Here is a 19,326-nt window from a genome sequence, read left to right as displayed (position 1 = left end):
CACACACACATGGATGGATGGACGATCCGAGCACCTTTTTGTAGTCATCTGGGCTCCGTTTCGTTTCTTTTCCCAATACCATTCCACAAACTCCCGACAGCAGTCACACGAGGGACCTCCTGGTGTCATAGTTCTTCATTTCCCTGAAACCCTTCACCACGACAGAGGGAAAGAGAGAGGAGGGGGTATATATCGACAGTAACTCGACAGTAACTCCCCTCTCTTGTCAGAACCAGGCTTACTCCAGCCTCGCCGGTCGACGACACCGTTGATTGTTGTTTTCGTACCCGCATCGCAATTTTCAAAAGAGATCTCCCCTCTAGAAAGCCTCTTCAACGGGACAGTCGACGCTGTCGTGTCCGTCACGCTCACACAATGCACACCACTTCTCCGGGTCGATGACGCCCGTTGACCGTCCGGCCAACATGCCCGCTTGTGCACCCGTGCCTTCGATGAGTTTCGTAGGAGCTGGAGGTGGAGGTGGAGCAGCAGCGGGCATGGAGGTGGAGGGAAGGGGAGCATGCGCCATCTTCGAAGTTGGAGATTCTGGTGCTTCCATTGCCACCGGCGGCGAAGGCAAGTCTTCTGTCGGCGGTGGGTTCGGGTGCACGTCCGACGGCGAAGTGATGGTGTTATTCGTCGATTTGCGACTCATCAGGGGAAGTGGTCGATCGGGATCCCGTGGTCCTGCTGTCACGCCCAGCGTCTGTTCAGTATGGTCAACGTCCCCTCCCACGACATCTCTGCCATTCTTGTCGTCCACACCAGGCGGTTCGACGTCTGTCGTCATCTTCTTGCCGGGGCCAAACATGTTTCCACAGGTCAAGATGTCGTGCCCGCCTTCTTCACAGATCTCGCACCATAACACGGCGCTTTCAGAAGTAGAGACATCCGTTACGCCGTCATCGGACCTCTCACGTTCCCGCGCACCAGTGTCATAATCGTGATGCTGTCTGACCGGCGACATTCCCCCCGAGGGAGCATCATGCCAGGACTCCTCACCGATGGGTTGGCTGTCTTGCCGCTCATGCCCATTTGCGCCGTTTCGTTTTACCGGCCCAAGGACCACCGTCCGCTGACTGCCAGTGCTGAGGTGCTTGCGATCCAATTCCTCGCTGTTGCCCCTCGAGTGCCCCGTGCGCATCCCGGTGTGGATGCCAAATGCAGTGCCACCCATCGGCATAGGGAACTTGGAAAGTGTGACGCTATTCCGGAGCTGTCGGACTTCCTGCACCAGTTCCTCTTCGTGGGCGCTTTTTTGCTGTAGGAGAACTTCAAGATCACGGATCTGTTGCTGCAGGGCATCCTCTCCAGCGTCACCACTGAGCGTCGAGTCTTTTCTCTGATGTCCATTCGTGACCGTGATGCCGTTGGGTCTTTTGGGGCTGTTGGCGTTGAGATTCTGGATGATGGCCTTCAAGCCCCGGATCTCATCATCCTTTGCGGTTAACTGGGCTTCGAGCTCCTGCACCTTCGAGGAAGACGAATAGCCACCGCCACCGTTGAGTTGCTCTTCCGTCTTCATTCTCTCCTTCTCCCTCCTCAACTCGCTTCTCGACCTCTCAACCTCGCCCCTCAAGAACTCGACCTCTCCCCGCGCCTCAGCCTCTCCTCGCCTCGCGTCCTCGAGGCCTTCTTCGAGCTCCTGCACCAGTTCTTCCAACTGCTTAAGTTGCTGTGCGACGTTTTCGACATCCTCGCTTCGGTCCTGGAGATTTCTCACTTCTTCTAACAGCTCATCGACTCTCTTCTCGTAGACACGTTCGGTTTCGGTGCTCGCCATCTCCAACGTATCGATCGTCGAGCGGAAATCCGCACGATTGGCGTCAAATTCCGCCGTGAGAATTTTGATCTTGTCGTTCTTCTCCCGGAGCGCTTCCCTCAGGGAAACGATGTCCCGGGGTAGGTCTTCTTCGCCGTCCTCCCGGTTCCTTTTCGCGACCTGCTGGTCTTCCTCCAGGCCGGGTAGAAGCTTTTGTATTTCGTTGAAATTGCGCTCCATCTCGGCAAAACTCGTGCCTTGATCGTGTAGTTGGCGTCTCGCGTTCTCCAGTTCTTCGCTCAATTCGCGGATCTTGGTCTCGTACTTTTCCACGTTGGTCTCAGTCGTCTTTCTACTAAAGTTGGGCGTGGGCGTGGGCGTGGACTCCGCCTCTTGCTCGGGAATTTCGTCAAAACTCGATTCAGGCCCTAACGACGGGCTTGCGGATGTGGTCGAGCTGCCCTGTCGCAAGCTCTGGCTGAAGTTGTTGACACCCCGTTGCTGGCCCGGTTTGGCGTAAGGCCCGCCTGGTCCTCCTCCGTTGGTGCTCTTTGCGAGACCAATACCGCTGGGCCGCGTCTTCGGCGTGGCCAGTGTTCTGGGTGTAGGCGTATTGATTTTTCGCAGCGGACTCGAGGGTCGTGGGAGGGATTCCCTTCTCAGGGGTGGCGGTTTGAGGGCCGGGCTGGCGGCGCCCGACGGTCTCATGGCGCCCGGACCCATGGACTGACTGAAGGAGGGTTTTGCAATACCCGTCGTCACGCCGGGTGTTCTCCCGCCCTGATTGAAGCTGGCCAGTCTGTTGGTGGGTGTCCCGGGCCCAGGACTCGCTCTGAGACCACTGAGTCCCAGTCCTCCCGGTCCCAGACTGCCCGAACTGCCGGGTTTCTTTACAGCCTTCTCCAGAGGCAGAAATATGCCTGAGCCCGGGATCGAGGTTCTGAAATAGTATTTTCCATCCACTTCACCAGAGTTCTTGCCGCGAGGCGCATACTCCGTCGCGAGTTGTACGCCTGCAAATATTCCCTTTTTCCCGGCGACAGGGCCAATGAATTTGACGACGCCATGCATGTCGCCGGGGACCATGACGGTGTCCCCCACGCTGACGGTCGCCATGGCGGCGGGCGAAGGAGGCTCTTCCGGGAACAAGGAGGATCGGGCTCGATGCTAATGCCAGGCGGTCGGAACGATCAGACCGGCTGCTTTCCTTTTGTCTCGAATCTTCGCGGAGGGGGAAGGGAAGCCGAGCGGCGATTCAAGCCACGGTGGACGTTGCGGTGTCCATTGAAGAGAGATCTGCAGTCCGCCGGGAAGTTGTGGGGAAGGACCTCGGACTGAGGGAGAGTCGAGCAGGAAACGGGACGGTCCAACGTCGTCAGATACAGGAGACACTGGTAGCAACCATCGACCGTTGGCTGCTCAAGATACGGATGTCGTAGACGCTGTGAGGGAAAATGATAGACAAGGGGGAGGCAGGGCGAGTGTTGGTGTCGCTGCTGCGACGGGCGACGGCTGGTTGGACCGGTTGACACAGGGAGGTAAACAAACGACGTGACAGCAGCAGCAGGGCCGCCTAAGCATAGTTTTGGGGGGGGCTCGTGCCGAATCGCAAGTCAAGCGTCAAAGAATCAAGCTGAAGCATTTGGGTTGTTGTGTTGTGAGATTTGGCGGACAGTGAATGGCTCATGGTGCAGGCCGCAGGCGAGGACAACTGGCGAAGAAATTGTCTGATTTGCTTAGCGAATATGGAGCTAAATTCATCCCTCCATTCACAACGGTCCTGGGCCGCTGACGGGCGCATTGGGGCGGCAGGGATACACACGGCCGGCACTACCCGGGGGCCTCTAGGCCCTAGGGTTCCAGGGCTGCTCCAGGCCTCCAAGCCAACAAGATCCCACCGGACTGGTCATGGGCTTCCTGATAGATAGCCTAGATGCCAGATACTCGCCTATTCCCTCGTTTGACTTCTCTCCTCCTCCCCCGGCTTCCCTCCGTCTCCATCTCTGTCGGCGCCGAAATTGCAGGAGAAGGACTTCACCGGAACTCTGGTTCGCTAAACATATCCGACTGCTTCAGCCTTGTCGCGCACAAACCGGCCAGTCTGGCGCCACGGAAAGCCAATTTCCACTCTTCCTTCGATCCCTATCAGATTTTTCTGTAAAGAAGGTAGAGAATGCCCCTTTCCTGTCACAATATATGATACTCTGTAGTGGAAGAGAATGATACTTTTGTTGCATCTCAAAGATAGCAGCTCCATCTCTTCGACCCGTAACAACATCTACAGCTGCAACCGGAATGTCTTGACCTCAAACGGCCGCAACTCAATCGGGATACTGATCTTGGTCTTCCCGGACATGTCTAGTTGCTTGCCGTCGTCCTCCAACACGTTGGTCTCGTACACCTTTTTGACCGGTAGGGTCGTCTCAATCACTCCGCGACTCTTACCGCCCAGGCTCTCGTAAACTCTTAGTATCACACTCTGTCCCTTTCGCTGGGTGAGTTCTCCTCGGGAGACGTCCTCGTCGTCTTCTCCTCGCTTGATGCAGTCCAGCACCAAGGATGGCGCGCCTGTAACGCTCACGGCATTGAAGAGCTCCTTGGGAGGTCGGGCGTCCACCACCGACACCAGCGTCATCGGATGGTTGAAGTTGTACGCCGCTCGGACAGTGTCGCTGCCCAGCGCTCCTTGGTGAGGCATGATGGCCCACTTGATGTGGTGACGGCCCATGTCGGCGTGCGCATCGGGTGCTTTGGGAGCCCGCAGCAGTGATAACCGCATGAGATTGCCGCATGTCGCAAACCCATACTTGGAGTCGTTCAGGATTGACACACCATAATTGGCCTCGGAGAGGTCGGCAAACTTATGGCAGCACACTTCGAACTTGGCCATATCCCAACTGTAATCGTCAGCATTCAAGATTGTTCACGAATCAGACATTGCCGAATCCTACCTCGTGTTGTAATGTGTCGGGCGGCGGATGATTCCGTATTGAGTCTCGTAGTTGGCCTCCGTGTTGACTACGTCCACGGGAAATTCGACCTTCAAGAACTTCATGTTCTCGTGCCATTCCACTTCGGCTTCCACCCGCACGTACCCTATTTGGGTCTGGCTGTCGCATGCGTCGAGACTGATCGTGGTCTTGACCCAGCTGTCCTTGCTCACCTGTGTCTTGGTCGCCACGCTCACCCGGTACGGTCCATGTTCAACAATCTCGGATGCTTCCGACGTGAGCTCTTTCCTGGACTCGAGATGGAAAACCTCCACATCCCAGGCCTGCCAGTACAACGGCTTGTCGTCAAAGATCACCAGTTGATTGCCCTTGCCGCCCTTGGCAATCACTTCTCGATTAGCTCTCAGGTCAATCAACGATGTGATGCAACCCGCCTCGACTTCCGCCTGGAACAAGCTGTTTTTCAAGACAAAGACCCCCTTCCGCACTTCCTCAACCGAGGCCGTCGATTGAATCGCCGACGCCGCGTGCGTCTTACATACACCCGGCCCGCCGGATACGTATGTGTACTTCTGTTCCTGCGACTTGGCGGTGGCATGCGGGATCCTCACCAGCTCCGAACGTTTCCAGGGAGCGGTGTTGACGGCCGCAAGCTCCGCGTTGGCTTTGAGGTGCTGGGACAGTCCCAAAACCGTCAGAGCCTCCTCTTTCACCTTCTCTCCCAGTTTGGCGTTGTGGGCGTAAAGGGCGTTCGAGTCGTCATAGCACATCTCGATGGAGCTGCCAGGCAAGCAGTCGTGAAACTGGCAAAGAAGTACATTCTCCCACATCTCATCGATCTCCTTTTTGGGATACTTGTAGCTCTTGCTCTTCAGGCTGGCCAAAGTTGCCAGATATTCGACATCGTGCAACATAATCTCCTGCTTCCGATTGTTGAGCTTGTTGTTGGCTTGTGTCGTGTACGTGCCGCGATGCAGTTCAAAGTAGAGCTCGCCGTACCATGTGACGAGCTCGGTACCTTCCGCAACCTTCTTCTCCAGGTTTGCATAAAAATCGTCCACCGAATTTCCCATGTGCACACGAGGGAGAAGTCCCACCGTGTCGCTCATGCCACGGCATCTCCTTAACTTCTCCAGCATTGACCAGGTGGGCCCACCTCCGCCGTCGCCCTTGCCAAAGACGAGCAGCGATGTGTTGTCCTGGTCCATGCTTTTATGTTGCGTGACGCTCCTTCTGACGTCTCCAAAGTTTGCATCAGCCGTGTATGTCTCACTGGGAGCCATGTGGCAGATGACCTGGCTTCCATCCAAACTCACCCAGTTGAACGTCGTGTGCGGGAAGTTGTTGATATTGTTCCAGCTGAGCTTTTGAGTGAAGAAGCGTGTCATGCCTGCAAGACGGCATATTTGCGGAAGCTGAGCAGAATAACCGAACGTGTCGGGAAGCCAGAAAGTCTGACACCTTTCACCAAAGTTGCTTTCGAAGAACCGCTGGCCGTACAGAAATTGCCTGACCAAGGATTCGCCGCTGGGCATATTCGTGTCGTGCTCGACCCAGCTGCCACCGATGGGATGGAATCTCCCTTCCTTGACCTTGGCTTTGACCCGGTCGAAGACGTAGGGATAGTACATCTTCAGCCACTTGTACTGCTGTGCCTGACTGCACGCGAACCGGTGTTCTGGGTATCGATCCATCAAGTCACACTGGTTGGACCAGCTTCGTGCAACTTTACGCTTGGTCTCTGCCCACGGCCACAGCCAACACGTATCAATGTGGCAGTGTCCAATGCCGTACACGATGCTTTTCTCATCGGAGTCATAGACCTTGGCTGAATCGACCTTCTTCCCGATATATTTTTGGGCGATCTCACGGCCCTTTGCAATCGAAGCAGCGGATCCGTTACCGGCGATGAACGCATCCATGATCTGATTGCAGACCTGTAAGGCTTCGTGCTTTTCCCAGCTGTCACCAGGAAATTCTCGAGCAGCGTCGCCGATGATCCAAAAGTCGACGTACAGCTGACGAGCGGCCAGATTGACATCCACAATCTGCGCCTTCCAAAGCATGTAGTACTTGTTTGGGTCCGGGGGTTGAATGCTGTCACCTCCCGGTGCATTGCCAAACATGCCGTTGCACGCCATCTCAATGTAGAAGACGTGCTCTTTCCCATCCCGCCAACTGGTCGGTAGAATCCATTCAACCCGATCTCCACCAGTTAGGCCTTGTAGAGGGTTTCCATCCTCCGTCCATACCATGCCTTCATTGTTTGCATCCCAGTGGAACTCTAGATGTTCCCCATCCAGCATGTGTTTCGGCACAGTGATTTGAATCTTGAACCAATGGGTCGCCCACGCGGGTCCGAAGGATTCACCACGATGTGTTGGACGAAAGGCATGGGAGGTGGCATCCTGAAAAGTAGGTCTGGAGAGGTTGGGTGGAGAGTAGACGGAGAGCTTCACATGCTCTTCGTCGTCGCAAACATTGTGGTAGAGCTTGTCGAGGAGATTCTCCTTCTCGTATTGGCCGCCAGATGTGAATTGCCGTAAGCGATCGGTATAGATGCTCTGAATCTTTTGTCCCACGGGATGGGCGCTGAGTCTTGGGTAGGACGATGTAGCACGAGAAGACGTCTCGCCCCCCATTGTTCTAAGCTTGAGCGAAGGTTAGGATGCAACGGGAAGATAGCTATCAGAGCAACTTTTTGGGCAAACAGGTCAAACGAGAGACGTGGCTTGAAGCACAAGGGATACAGAGCGCAGAAGAGTCGGTGACAGCTTCAATGACTTGACGCTGCGGGGTATGTATTTAGCTAGCTGCTGCGGCTCTGGTCAATGCTGACTGCGTTGTTGGAGAAACGTAAACACTGCAGCTTTGCCGGGTTTCTATGGTCTCTATGGTCTCTATGTTCCTCTATCAGACCGACCCTGTCGCACATGTCCAGTACATATCTTACTTCTCTGCGGCAGAGACAATCACCGCCTTTAGATCCATGAGTTGTCGCCGTTGACTGCAAATTGATTCATGGCGTGTTCAGCCCCCGTCGGCGCACTTGGGCCAACGACGATGATACTGTCCTTCAACTTGCGCTGTCTCTTCTGCGATGACTTCCGCCTCAATTTGCGTCTTGCCCCTTCGAGAACGCCGATGATTTGACTTTGACTGTTCTGGTAGGCCGTAACGAGACTGACTGATTTTCCCCGTTGACGAGTCCGCTGTGCCTCCCGCGCCTCTTTTTGCTGCCTCTTCTGCAGTTTGTCCGAGAAGACCTCAGCACCGTACATTTGATACGGCGTTGCAGGAATAGCCAGCTGTCTTTCTCGTGGAAGATCCTGCCCATGGCTATCTTTGCCGCCCGAGGCTCCTTTCCGCGACAGAGACCGGAGTAAGTGAGTAACGTTCTGTTGCAGACTAGATCTCGCGCTGCTATTGCGGGCCGTCTTCCGCTCAGCACCGTCTCTTTTCATGGCTGGATGCTTGGTCTCAGCATAAGAAATCACCCTCTCTCGTTCCTTCTCCGTCGAACTTCTTCTCAGTCGGAAGCTCTTCCGGGGCTGTGGTTCAAGCGGTGAAGACTCTGGACTCTGGTTGAGGGAACCATCCTCCAACCAATTTTGTGACCAACTTCTGCCATCGTTGTGCGGTTGCAATTGTTCTACACAGGGATCATGATGTCGGGCAGGATCGAATTCAGCGGGCTTTTCCCAGTCATCGAAGGGTGGACTCGGAAGACTCGAGCTACTCAAGCCCAATGGGGGTGGAAGAAGGTCGGAATCGTCAGTGTCGGAGACCGTCCCGGACATGGCATCAAGCAAGGGTGGGGTTTGAGAGAGTGTTACGGGCTGGCCAACGGACGAGACTTGCGGCGAGGGCGGAGCCAGTTGATCGTACGCCGCTTGTCGATGCAGGTCTGCCGAGGACACAGAAAGCGGCGAGACCAGTTCGTTCCGGCGCCTTTGGAGCTGACGGGAGAACTCAGTGAACGAAGGAGCCGTCTTGTTGCTGGGGACCGCATTGGCAGAAGTAGCAGCAGATCTGAGCGAGGAGATCGAGACTGCCTCGCGTGGCGCATCCTTCACCCCCAGTGATGGGCTATGGTCCAGACTGAGTCGCCTGATGAGAAGAGGCGCAACGGTGTCTCGATAGGCCTGCGGATGATGCAGCGTTGGCAAAGGTGAGATGTCGTCCAACTCACGATAGCCTCCGCCATACATGCGGATGATGTTGGTGATTGTCGTATCGGTACTATATACACTCGACGACCTCCTCTTCTCCTCCGATGGTTCCAGAGGCAATGGCTTATCCCGATCTGACGGCGTCGATCTCCCGGACGCGTGATTTGAGGTCGGTCGGAGAGTATTTGGCGGAGGAGAAACTGACAACTCCAAGCCCTGCCTCTGCAGTCCCAGCAGTGCCTTTGATGGTGGCGGAGAGGTCAGCCGCCATGGATGGGATGATCCTTGCCGCAAGCTCATTTCGGTCCGAAATCAAATAGCTGGATATAACATCATTCTTGAACAACGGGGATTCTTCCTGTCTCGGAATGCACCACCTTCCCTTCGACTCCATGGTTGAAGATTTGCAGGCTCCGACGCAACCGACACCCCGCAACACAAGACAAAGAGGACCGTTTTCAGCTGCATTGTACATGTTGACCCGTGCTCAATGGACGCTCTATTGTTCACGATACTGCCACCAACGCTCGCATATACACGCAGCAGACACAACTTTGCAGAAATTTTCAAGTTGATTGCCACATTCCTCAGGTGTTGGCAAATGAGGGGTGAAGCATCACATTGGAATTTGAGGGATGGTGCTCAGAGGTTTGCAGCTTTGACCAGGTCTTCCTTGGACAACTCATCGTCCCGGTTTCTGATTTCACCCAAAAAGCCAATTTTTCTTAAGCGGACAATCATGTCTTCGTCTCCAAAGTGAGAATTGTGCTCGAAGGTGGGTTCTTGGTCGTAGGCATAACGAGCGGCGTCGACGAGAATCCGGGCGGTCATGCCAAATACCCGGTACCTAGAATATTTGTCCAGGTGGCTTGCCGCAGCCTTCTGATCTTCACTTCTTTTCGGCTTGGAGACGATCTGGTTGGTGACGGGAACAAAGAAATTGTGCATGCGCCATTGACTCTGATGCCAGTCTGTCCAGCTTCCTTTGTACCAGTCACTTGGTTTGCCCGGGAGATTTGGTTGATCCGGCAGATCTTCCATGTACAGGAAGTTTCTGAAGGGGGCCGAAAAGACCGCCGCTACTTCTCTCGCGTCCAGCCTTGGGAGTAGCTTTTCTCCCACATTGGCATCTTCCCCAGTCTCTGGGTCGTAAGAATGTAGGAATGCAACACAAGGACGAACTACAAGTGCGTTCTTGCTTAAATTCGTTGCCATCTCACATAAATGCTCGACTTTGAAAGGTCGTGGTAGAGCCGATGCACGCCGAGGAAGACCTATCTCCTCCGAAGCCTCACGCCTCGCGCATTCAAAGGCTGTCTCGCCCTCTTCAGCTTTGCCGCCCGGTAAGGCAGCTTGGCCGGAATATGAGCTTAGGGTGCTTGCTCGCATGGTGATGACCACTCTCAGCTCCCCATTTGGGTCTGCGAAAAGTAGAATCAAGACGGCAGCCTTCCGCGTGAGCGGCATTGTCTGCCATACTGTTTCTGGAGATTTGTACGATCTCAACCGATCAATGGCTTTCTGGAAGGGACAATTAGTGGGAGAAAATTGCCTGGTTTCTGGAACATACCGCCGAGATTGGGGAGAGACGCGGCATGTTGATCGAAGAATGTTGTGAGAGCGCCCTTCTACACAGTACAAGATACGAAAACCTGCTGATGGTCGATCCTCGCCTGGAAAACATTGAACAAGTCCAAAGATTGATGCTGATATGTGGTCGGAAAGATGATGAAAAGTTCCAAGGTTGTCAGAGACCGAGGTGGATAGCCGAGGCATTCACTCACGCACGCTGGCCTCCCACTTGACCCCAATAACGAGTCTCCAATGATGCCCGTGGTCGCCCTGCCATGTGTCCAGACGCCCAAATATCGACCCCGTCTGTCTCTAGTCGTCGTGGTTCCTGCGTGCTCCCCCAAAACTAATCTTCTGGCGCTTGGTAGTTCTCCCTTCTGTGTCTTCGTCGTTTGCAGCCGCATTCTTTTTCTTCTTCTTGTCACCCGTCTTCTCCGCCGTGAAACTTCCCGTCGGCGTAGCTGCGTGGTTGGGTGTGCTCGTGGCGCTGCTGGGGGAGTCCGAATCTCTCATGTATGATACTGAGCTCTTGGAGAACACTCGGTCTGTGTCGTTGATGACCGCTTTACGGCGTCCTGCACCCAACCCGCCACCAACTGCGCTGCCTGAGATTGTCCCGCCCGCTGAGTTGGCGGCTGCCGATACTGCAGATGCCTTGATGTAGTTGTCGAAGCCTTTGACGATGTTGCCTGCGACTGCGGTTTCTTCAAGGTACGCCGTTTCTTGCCGGTAGATCTGGTCCTCAATGACAGCCTGAGACATCAGCTTCATTCTAGACCTTTGCGCACAGATTCTAAGACTCACTAGATTCCGATCGAGGAGTCGTTTCTTCTGTAAGGTGTCCCGTAGATCCCGCCTCAATTTCTCGTAGTCTGTTCCACGTCAGGATCGAGTGCCGTTGGGGCAGCATGCGCCGAAGACGTCCTTCGTGGGCACCACTTACAAGGCAATCCCGGCCGGTCGCCGTTTGCTGTAGGCTTTGCCACGGAGCCTGAGCCCGGAGGGACATTCTCAGCCATTGTGAGTCAATTGAACGGGAACGGTGTCGTGAGTCGCTGAGGTAGAGGTGGGAGGGTGGACAAGAAATTCTACATATGACTGCGGAAGTGGCTAACGCGCTATTACTTCGGCGAAGTACCTAACCGCGTTTTGGCGGCCAGAGCAACTTTCACCGTCTCACTCACGCCATCACTCACTCAACCACCCTTCTTCATACTTTGAACAATCTCTTTGGCGAGATGGACCACAGCGGTATGGACCATGGTGGAATGGGTCATGGCGGTATGGACGGTGGCCAATGTTCCATGAATGTGAGTCTTCAAATGACTGTGGGCTTATCTAGGGGTATCACTGACAGACACCAGATGCTCTTCAACTGGCAAGTGAAAGGCCTCTGTATCGTTTTCGAGTCATGGAGAGTCACAGGACCCATGTCACTCCTCCTCTCTCTGGTCGCCATCGCCCTCCTTACGGCAGGCTACGAGTTTGTTCGGGAAATCAGCAGGAGATATGACGAGAAATGCAATGCCACAATGAACGCATACAGCACAAGTACGTTGCCATGCTGCTGGACGTTCCGCTACGCCCTCGCTGAGACACTCCAGGTCGTCCAGAGGAATCAAGCTCACTGCTTGCAGGATCGGACTCGAGGGATGGAGCAGGGCAGCAAGGCACCGTCACCAGAGCGGGCCTCTATGCCTTGCAAGTATTCTACAGCTTCTTCATCATGTACGGCCCAATCCTTTTGCGGTGATCTTGGCTAATCGACTTGAGGCTCCTTTTCATGACCTACAACGGATTCGTCATGGCGGCGGTAGCGGTGGGGGCGTTCATCGGATATTTGACATTCAGTTACAAGACTTCGCCCACCAAAACGGCGGCATGTCACTGAGGCGCACAGGCAGATAGAACCTCTCATTCATCCTCATCTAGATCATCACCGAATCCGAAGCTAAAGCCCTGCCGCTCTTCCTCCGTTTCGTCTTGACCCACAACTTGCTTCCACTTGCGTTTGCGAGAATCGTCGAGAGATGCCGCCAAGTCAGGATCAGTCTCTTTTAACCGATCCATAAAGAGGTTGTATGGGTCTGTCACTTTGTCACTGAATCCGGAGACTTGGTCTGCCCTGTCTCTGAGGAAGCGAATCGTTGATCGGACGTGAGCTCTAGGGACGAAGTTTTGGGTTATTGCAATCGCGTGCTCCAGGTTGACGACCAAATGCCACCACCCCGACGGGACATGGAGGACCTCGCCTTCTCGACAGATGCCCTCAAGACAACCACTGGTCCTCCGAGCTTCCGCGTGGTACGACAACATCCACTCGGCAATGCTCAATGGCGAAGTGACCTCGCTTTGATCTTCAGACATGTAGACTCCAGGAGGGAGGATCGAGCTCGGGAACATGATCCAATATTTTGAGCCTCTGATGATGGCATTCCACGCACTGGTGGCGTTCGGGTCTTTGTGAAACGTGCTACCGCTTCTTTCAGGTCCAACGATCAGCCACCGTCGATCTGGTCTCTGGTCTTTGAGGAGGGTGAAGAAATCTTCCTGGAATGCCTTGGGCGGTTCATACGCATCCTGCAGCCCCATCTTCTCCACAAAGGCTCGATCAAAAAGGTACAATGGCGACTCGTCCGTGGAACTTTCCATGTACTCAACGTAGGTCTTCAGCGGCCAGTCTACGGCTTCGCAACGAAACGAAACGTCCCCATGCTTCGCGAGGAGATGCTGCATGTCCCACGCCCTGAAGACCTCCCATTTCTTCACAGGTGCCGTCAGGATGAATGGCCTGCTTACCCAGGACTCATTGAACTCTTCTGGAGAGATGTCGTCCAATCGCGGAATCTCATTCGCGGGTGGAATGTGTGAGACGTATGGCCCCAATGGCGTGCGGGAGCATTGGAACGGCCGATACAAAGCATCGGAAAAGACATATCGGCAATCCACCTTGGCCAGCCTTGCGGACGGGAGGTGCAGAAGTGATGCTCGCCAGCTGCCTCGCCACTCAAACCCCTCGTCCATCTCGTTGACGGCAATATCTCTCCATAGCTGGTCGTACGTGCAGTAGGCGTAGAGACCTCGGCAGGTTGCACCGAGGTTGGCAAGGCTCTGTCGGTTGAGAGATTCCAGGAGAATCAAGAGCAAGGTGTCCGGCAGAAGCCCAAAGGATCCCATAAAGGTCTGTGCATTGTGCTGGGAGTCGAGGCCGTTCCCAGCCGGCTTCACGCCCAGGGGATGCTGATCGGCTTCGAATTCTGGTGAAGTCTCTGCATTGACGACAGCGTCGTTCTTGCTAGACATACCATGGTCGACATAGGTTGGGCTTGCGGCAAGAGTCCGCCCTGTCTGGAGAATGCTGGTTTGGCTCATTCGTTTTGGAGATTTTGTGCGCTAGGAGGTGGACGGTCAGAAAAAAAGTTACAATACAACAACACGACAAACGCTAGTCTTTGGTTGGAGACCAGCGCCCCAGCGCTATTAATTAACTCAGGCCACAGCGGCCACACCGCCAATCGGCCTCCATCAACGTCCTCCATAGGTGATCGAACTTTACCTTTACCATTCACCATACATGTTTCCGCCTCTGTTATACTACAACAATTACAGTCATTATATGGCTAACAACTATATAGAAAAAAGCTTTACCATCCTTTCCCATCCCCGTGATGCCTTGGAAGTCTCAAGCAATCAAGGTTCCGCATGCATTCAAAACAGCTTTCTCAGCCAGGATACCTTTACAGGCAGCGGCGTGCACATCCGCCTAGAGCACCACCCCTCATCAACTCTTCCACATTTCTATAGCTTCGTGGTGATCCGCCGCGGAAAAATATCGAGGGCTGAGAGAGCTTGGTCTCAAGAGAATACAGAGTCGGGCTCGAGTGGAAACTCAGGACGAGCAATTGATGCGAAATTGGCCGTGCGAAAGGTTGTTGCTGTAAGGATTCATCCACAGGTATGCGGACTAATATCTCCTTCCACGGCTTCACTGTGACCATACTTTAAGGGAGGGTGAGTCCCTCTTGAGCCGTCATACCAAGATGTTTTATCGGTTCCATAATAGAAAGAGAGGGGAAGCAGGATCATTCCGTTCTTTATGTGACTCTCCGTGTTGATACAGGGTGATTTCAAGTCTTAGATACCGAAGTGCCAAGCGAGCAATTTCAAGCTCCAAATGTTTCCGACTGTTCGTCGGGCAGAAAGTGACGCAAATTGTCTGCTCTACCGATGGCCCCTTGGACTGGATTCCGTGTCCGAGAGCCCCTCTGGATCGGATTTGGTGAGAGGTGGTGCTCTGGGCGGATGTGCACGCCGCTGCCTGTATAGGTATCCTGGTTGAGAAAACTGTTTTGAATACATGCGGAACCTTGATTGCTTAAGACTTCCAAGGCATCTGAAAGACATTTAGAATCCTTTGCGTTGTCGGTGTACACAGACGGGAGTATAGCACATCCAGTGTCGGATGTGAATCTGACATCTATAGAAACATTGATGGATATTGGTTGTGGTTTAGACTTAGATGCCGGCTGTAGCTGAAGTTATCACACCAAAGACCAGCACGATCTGAGTTATCTTATAGAAGCGCACCAATGCTAATGTGTAGAAGAAGAGGCTGTCTACGACGAGGCCGTGGCCTTTGCCACCGAAAGGACGTCGCTGTCGACGAGGCTGACAAGGCTGATACACTTGGCGGGTATCAGGTGACCAAGCCTGTCGTTCGTAAGTTCGCCACCCTGCCAAGCCACTCACGTGCGACTAGTTCCTCTGGACGCTTCTATCGAAATTTTTTATTTCCCTTCGCCTTCACCTCTTCATTAAAGACATCCCACCCACACCCACGACAACTCTCGCTCTCGAGATTGTCTCTCTACATATTTCACATCACTTTCAACTGACGCATACTCACTCTTCAGCGAGTGAAAATCACCTCTCTCAGCAAAATTTCGCAAAACAGCAAATTCAACTTCTAACCGCAATCATGGCCGACAAAGGTCTCGAAGAAGTCCCAGAGTCTCAAATTGAGTCCAACTACGATGAAGTTACCGACTCTTTCGACGCCATGGGTCTCAAACCCGAACTTCTGCGAGGTATGTTGCCGCAACCCCGTTGTCGACCACATCGGTCCCCCAGATACCACCACAATACCTCAACATGTTCTCCATGCTAACACATGCCAGGAATCTTCGCATACGGCTTTGAGCGTCCAAGCGCGATCCAATCCCGCGCTATCATGCCGGTCATAAAGGTTTGAAGGCTCCCCAAAACTTGGTGATCAAGTTCGTAGCGATCAAAGGCTGACAATTTTTCAGGGGCATGATGTTATTGCTCAAGCACAGAGCGGCACCGGGAAGACAGCGACATTCAGTATCTCGTGCCTGCAGAAGATCGACCCGAACCTCAAGGCTTGCCAGGCGCTCATCCTGGCTCCAACCCGTGAGTTGGCACAGCAGATTCAAAAGGTGGTTGTGGCAATTGGGGATTTCATGAACATCGAGTGCCACGCTTGCATCGGTGGAACGAATGTGCGCGAAGATATGAAGGCGTTGCAGGATGGGCCGCAGGTCGTCGTTGGTACTCCCGGTCGAGTGCACGATATGATTCAGCGTCGCGTGTTGAAGACCGACAGCATGAAGATGTTCATTTTGGACGAGGCCGATGAGATGCTCTCGGTAAGTTGCCACTCTAAACCTCGATGTCGCCACCCAGAAAATATTGACTTGTTTGCAGCGTGGTTTTACCGAACAAATCTACGACATTTTCCAACTCCTCCCGCAATCCACTCAAGTGGTCCTCTTGTCCGCCACCATGCCACAAGACGTGTTGGAAGTCACCACCAAGTTCATGCGCGACCCAATCCGTATCCTTGTCAAGAAGGCGGAGTTGACCCTCGAGGGTATCAAACAGTTCTACATTGCGGTCGAAAAGGAGGAATGGAAGCTCGATACGCTCTCTGATCTCTACGAGACGGTCACTATCACTCAAGCAGTCATCTTCTGCAACACCCGAAGAAAGGTTGACTGGCTTACCGACAAGCTCCAGGCTCGTGACTTCACGGTCTCAGCCATGCACGGTGATATGGAGCAGGCTCAGCGGGATGTGATCATGAAGGAGTTCCGATCGGGATCGTCACGAGTTCTGATTGCCACCGACCTCCTGGCGCGTGGCATCGATGTTCAACAAGTCTCACTGGTCATCAACTACGATCTCCCCGCCAACCGTGAGAACTACATCCACCGCATCGGACGTGGTGGTCGGTTCGGCCGAAAGGGTGTCGCCATCAACTTCGTCACCGCTGACGATGTTCGCATGATGAGAGAAATCGAGCAATTTTACAGCACTCAAATCGAAGAGATGCCCATGAACGTTGCTGGTAAGTGACTCCCAAAAGGTGTCATGGCTATGCTAACAATCCTAGACCTCATCTAATCCTTCCGACCGGGCATGTGGACGGCGTTTGTTGCTACACCGAAATGCGACTCCTCGAGAAAAGTGGGATGAAGCCTGTCTCCGACTGCTTGGCTCAAGATGGTCGCTCCACACAAAAAAGTCATGTTTTTTTCCTTTCTTATCATGAGCACGGACGTGGTGATGTCACAACTAACGGCTGATGTCGCTTATGTGGGCAGATCTCGCGGGCGTTTCTGCTCTTTAATGTTTAGCTGACAGTTCGTTGTTGGCTGTCTCTCAAGAAAGAATCCCAGTGCATTTGCATGTACAACGCAGGAACGATGGTTTCTTTTGCTTTGCGATAGATAGGTAGAAATATGAAAGGTTCATGTACCACAAAAGGCGTCTGCAGGGAGAGTGATGTCTCACTAAAATTCTTTTGCATGCTTCATACTTCTCACTGTGGACATCTCCTCACACCTCGTATCAATCGACCATCCCTCACCATGCCTGCCTCTCTACTTTCCGATCGAAAGATGACGGTCAATTATGCCATCGACTTGCTGAGAGCCCATCAAATTCGTCGAGAAAATGTGCTGCTGCATGAGCAGCTCAAAACCTGTGTCAAAGAGCTCGCCACTTTGCGGGAAGAGATGCAAGACTTGAAGGCCAACCGCCTGGTTGCCGTTGAAAACCAGATCAAACCCATCCGGGAATCAATCGACACCACCTCCAGAGCCTTTATTCTAGTGGAAAGGCATGAAATCCAACTCACCGACCAGGCTTGTTAAATATAGACCGTACAGCAGTCGTGCAAAGTAGTGCAAACGGAGACCGCAGATGTCAAGGCGTCATATCACAAGATACAGGAAACCCAAAGGACACAAAGGGCGATTGTTGAGGAGCAGATTGGAGCAGTGCGGATGACGTGTCAGAACCGAGCGACTGCGCAACACCAGCAAGATCAACAGACCCGGGCTTCCCTCGAAAACCTGCAACGCGCTCTCGGTGGCAAGGCAGATGCCGCAGCTGTCAATCTTCTCGAGGCTCGCCTGAACGGACTTGCAAGTGACCATGGCGCCGGTCCTGTTGCAGGTGACTCTATCAGCCATGTGTCAGACACTGTTGAGCACAGGTGCCCCCAGCATGAGCCAGGTACACATCATCCCGGTTGAACAGATCAAATGACAGCTGACCTCAATGCAGATGAGTCGGTCCAGGTTCAGGGTTCCCAGCATGGAAAACATGTACGCCGCGAAACCTTTGGCCGTCCAGGACCTCATCGACCTCGAGAGATGACGGTGCCTGATGATCTCGACCTCGACGCCAACGCACACACAATCAGTTACGCTGGCCATGGGGGCCACAGATCGCAACCAAATGACTCTTTGAAGATGCTGTCCCCGTCTCCAGCACAGGCGACGCAGCTCGCTGAGATCAAGACCCTGCAACAGAGGAGATTCGACGGCTGGGATACCTACTACGACCAAGGTCAGAAACTTGTCCAAGACCTGCCGCATGACTTTGAAGGGACGATCGTGCGCAACTTTGTGGATGGACTCTTCAAGGACAGCCATAAGAAACAATGTCGGCAGTGGCTCGATTCAAGTGGATGGACCTGGGCCAATGTTACCATCTTTGGCAATTTGTGCTCACAGCTCCTCGCAGACAACGCATCCAGGGAAGCAATGGAGACAGAAGCTGCAGCACGTCCAAAGCAGATGGGTGCGATGCTTACCGCAGGAGACAACTCGAGGCGAAATACGGACGGCATGAAAAGCAAAAAAGGGAGCAAATACAAAGTACAACAATTTGGGGTCGATGCACCGCTGCGGCGAAGCCAACGCGTAGTCCAGAAAAAGATTTCCAACGCTTACTATACAGGACAACCAGCTGAAGACAAATCGAGACCAGGTCCACCGACTCACAGTTCAGAACAAGATATAGTTCAGGGATCGAAACACAACACCAAGTCTGACAATGTCCGCGCTGAGACGCAAATACAGCTGCAGTTTGACCAGGCCACCGAACCGCAAGCCCGTCTGCAAGGATCTGAACGGGGAGGTGTAAAAGGCCGGGGGACAACGGGCATGGTTCAGTCAACAACGATCCCGGCAGAGCTTCAAAGTCACAAGAGAAATGCCGTTGCGGTTGAACTTGGGCATCCGGCCAAGCGACTGAAGTCTCACTCGACAGCTCGGGCTGGAGACCGTCACGACATCTCGGTTCCTCAACTTGTGTCATTTCGTCAACAAAAGCAAATGTCCGTGGAAGAAAGCAGCAATGACGAAGGGTTTCTGTACAAGGCAAACCTCTCCAGACCGTCAGCTTCCAAAACAGGTCGACGAGTGCACAAAAGGAGAGGACTGCCCCTGCCACCGCCGCCAGAGATCCCTATTCTACCCACCACGGACGAAGAGTAGGTGGCGTACCAATTGCAAATCTCAGCCGGGATAGCGTCCCCAAAGTCATGTTGATCTGG

General features: G+C 53.7%; 9 protein-coding genes across 9 annotated transcripts; 3 read left to right on the top strand and 6 right to left on the bottom strand.

Moving 5' to 3' along the window:
- Positions 1 to 319: 319 nt before the first annotated feature.
- AYL99_04869 (hypothetical protein) lies at positions 320 to 2,878 on the bottom strand (the record flags this gene model as incomplete). Its single annotated transcript, XM_018836381.1, has 1 exon — positions 320 to 2,878. The coding sequence occupies one exon, from the start codon at positions 2,876 to 2,878 to the stop codon at positions 320 to 322; it is 2,559 nt and encodes an 852-aa protein (XP_018693234.1).
- Positions 2,879 to 4,040: 1,162 nt separating this feature from the next.
- AYL99_04868 (hypothetical protein) lies at positions 4,041 to 7,355 on the bottom strand (the record flags this gene model as incomplete). The annotated part of the gene is made up of 2 exons (XM_018836380.1): positions 4,041 to 4,659; positions 4,714 to 7,355. 2 exons carry the CDS (start codon positions 7,353 to 7,355, stop codon positions 4,041 to 4,043), a joined length of 3,261 nt encoding a protein of 1,086 aa, XP_018693233.1.
- A 339-nt stretch (positions 7,356 to 7,694) lies between these two features.
- AYL99_04867 (hypothetical protein) lies at positions 7,695 to 9,185 on the bottom strand (the record flags this gene model as incomplete). The annotated part of the gene is made up of 1 exon (XM_018836379.1): positions 7,695 to 9,185. One exon carries the CDS (start codon positions 9,183 to 9,185, stop codon positions 7,695 to 7,697), a length of 1,491 nt encoding a protein of 496 aa, XP_018693232.1.
- A 342-nt stretch (positions 9,186 to 9,527) lies between these two features.
- AYL99_04866 (hypothetical protein) lies at positions 9,528 to 10,482 on the bottom strand (the record flags this gene model as incomplete). Its single annotated transcript, XM_018836378.1, has 2 exons — positions 9,528 to 10,406; positions 10,456 to 10,482. 2 exons carry the CDS (start codon positions 10,480 to 10,482, stop codon positions 9,528 to 9,530), a joined length of 906 nt encoding a protein of 301 aa, XP_018693231.1.
- Positions 10,483 to 10,769: 287 nt separating this feature from the next.
- On the bottom strand, positions 10,770 to 11,476 carry AYL99_04865 (hypothetical protein; the record flags this gene model as incomplete). Its single annotated transcript, XM_018836377.1, has 3 exons — positions 10,770 to 11,210; positions 11,262 to 11,329; positions 11,401 to 11,476. The coding sequence occupies 3 exons, from the start codon at positions 11,474 to 11,476 to the stop codon at positions 10,770 to 10,772; spliced, it is 585 nt and encodes a 194-aa protein (XP_018693230.1).
- Positions 11,477 to 11,695: 219 nt separating this feature from the next.
- AYL99_04864 (hypothetical protein) lies at positions 11,696 to 12,348 on the top strand (the record flags this gene model as incomplete). The annotated part of the gene is made up of 4 exons (XM_018836376.1): positions 11,696 to 11,767; positions 11,822 to 12,008; positions 12,062 to 12,185; positions 12,231 to 12,348. 4 exons carry the CDS (start codon positions 11,696 to 11,698, stop codon positions 12,346 to 12,348), a joined length of 501 nt encoding a protein of 166 aa, XP_018693229.1.
- Positions 12,349 to 12,371: 23 nt separating this feature from the next.
- AYL99_04863 (hypothetical protein) lies at positions 12,372 to 13,829 on the bottom strand (the record flags this gene model as incomplete). Its single annotated transcript, XM_018836375.1, has 1 exon — positions 12,372 to 13,829. The coding sequence occupies one exon, from the start codon at positions 13,827 to 13,829 to the stop codon at positions 12,372 to 12,374; it is 1,458 nt and encodes a 485-aa protein (XP_018693228.1).
- A 1,606-nt stretch (positions 13,830 to 15,435) lies between these two features.
- AYL99_04862 (ATP-dependent RNA helicase eIF4A) lies at positions 15,436 to 16,883 on the top strand (the record flags this gene model as incomplete). Its single annotated transcript, XM_018836374.1, has 5 exons — positions 15,436 to 15,544; positions 15,635 to 15,702; positions 15,767 to 16,126; positions 16,185 to 16,827; positions 16,873 to 16,883. The coding sequence occupies 5 exons, from the start codon at positions 15,436 to 15,438 to the stop codon at positions 16,881 to 16,883; spliced, it is 1,191 nt and encodes a 396-aa protein (XP_018693227.1).
- Positions 16,884 to 17,350: 467 nt separating this feature from the next.
- Positions 17,351 to 19,267, top strand: AYL99_04861 (hypothetical protein; the record flags this gene model as incomplete). The annotated part of the gene is made up of 3 exons (XM_018836373.1): positions 17,351 to 17,630; positions 17,685 to 17,999; positions 18,051 to 19,267. The coding sequence occupies 3 exons, from the start codon at positions 17,351 to 17,353 to the stop codon at positions 19,265 to 19,267; spliced, it is 1,812 nt and encodes a 603-aa protein (XP_018693226.1).
- Positions 19,268 to 19,326: the final 59 nt, after the last annotated feature.

This window comes from Fonsecaea erecta, assembly GCF_001651985.1.
Source record: "Fonsecaea erecta strain CBS 125763 chromosome Unknown Scaff4, whole genome shotgun sequence".
NCBI classification, from domain to species: Eukaryota; Fungi; Ascomycota; class Eurotiomycetes; order Chaetothyriales; family Herpotrichiellaceae; genus Fonsecaea; species Fonsecaea erecta.
The sequence above is the reverse complement of the archived record's forward strand: the minus strand, read 5'-3'. Positions and strand labels throughout refer to the sequence as shown.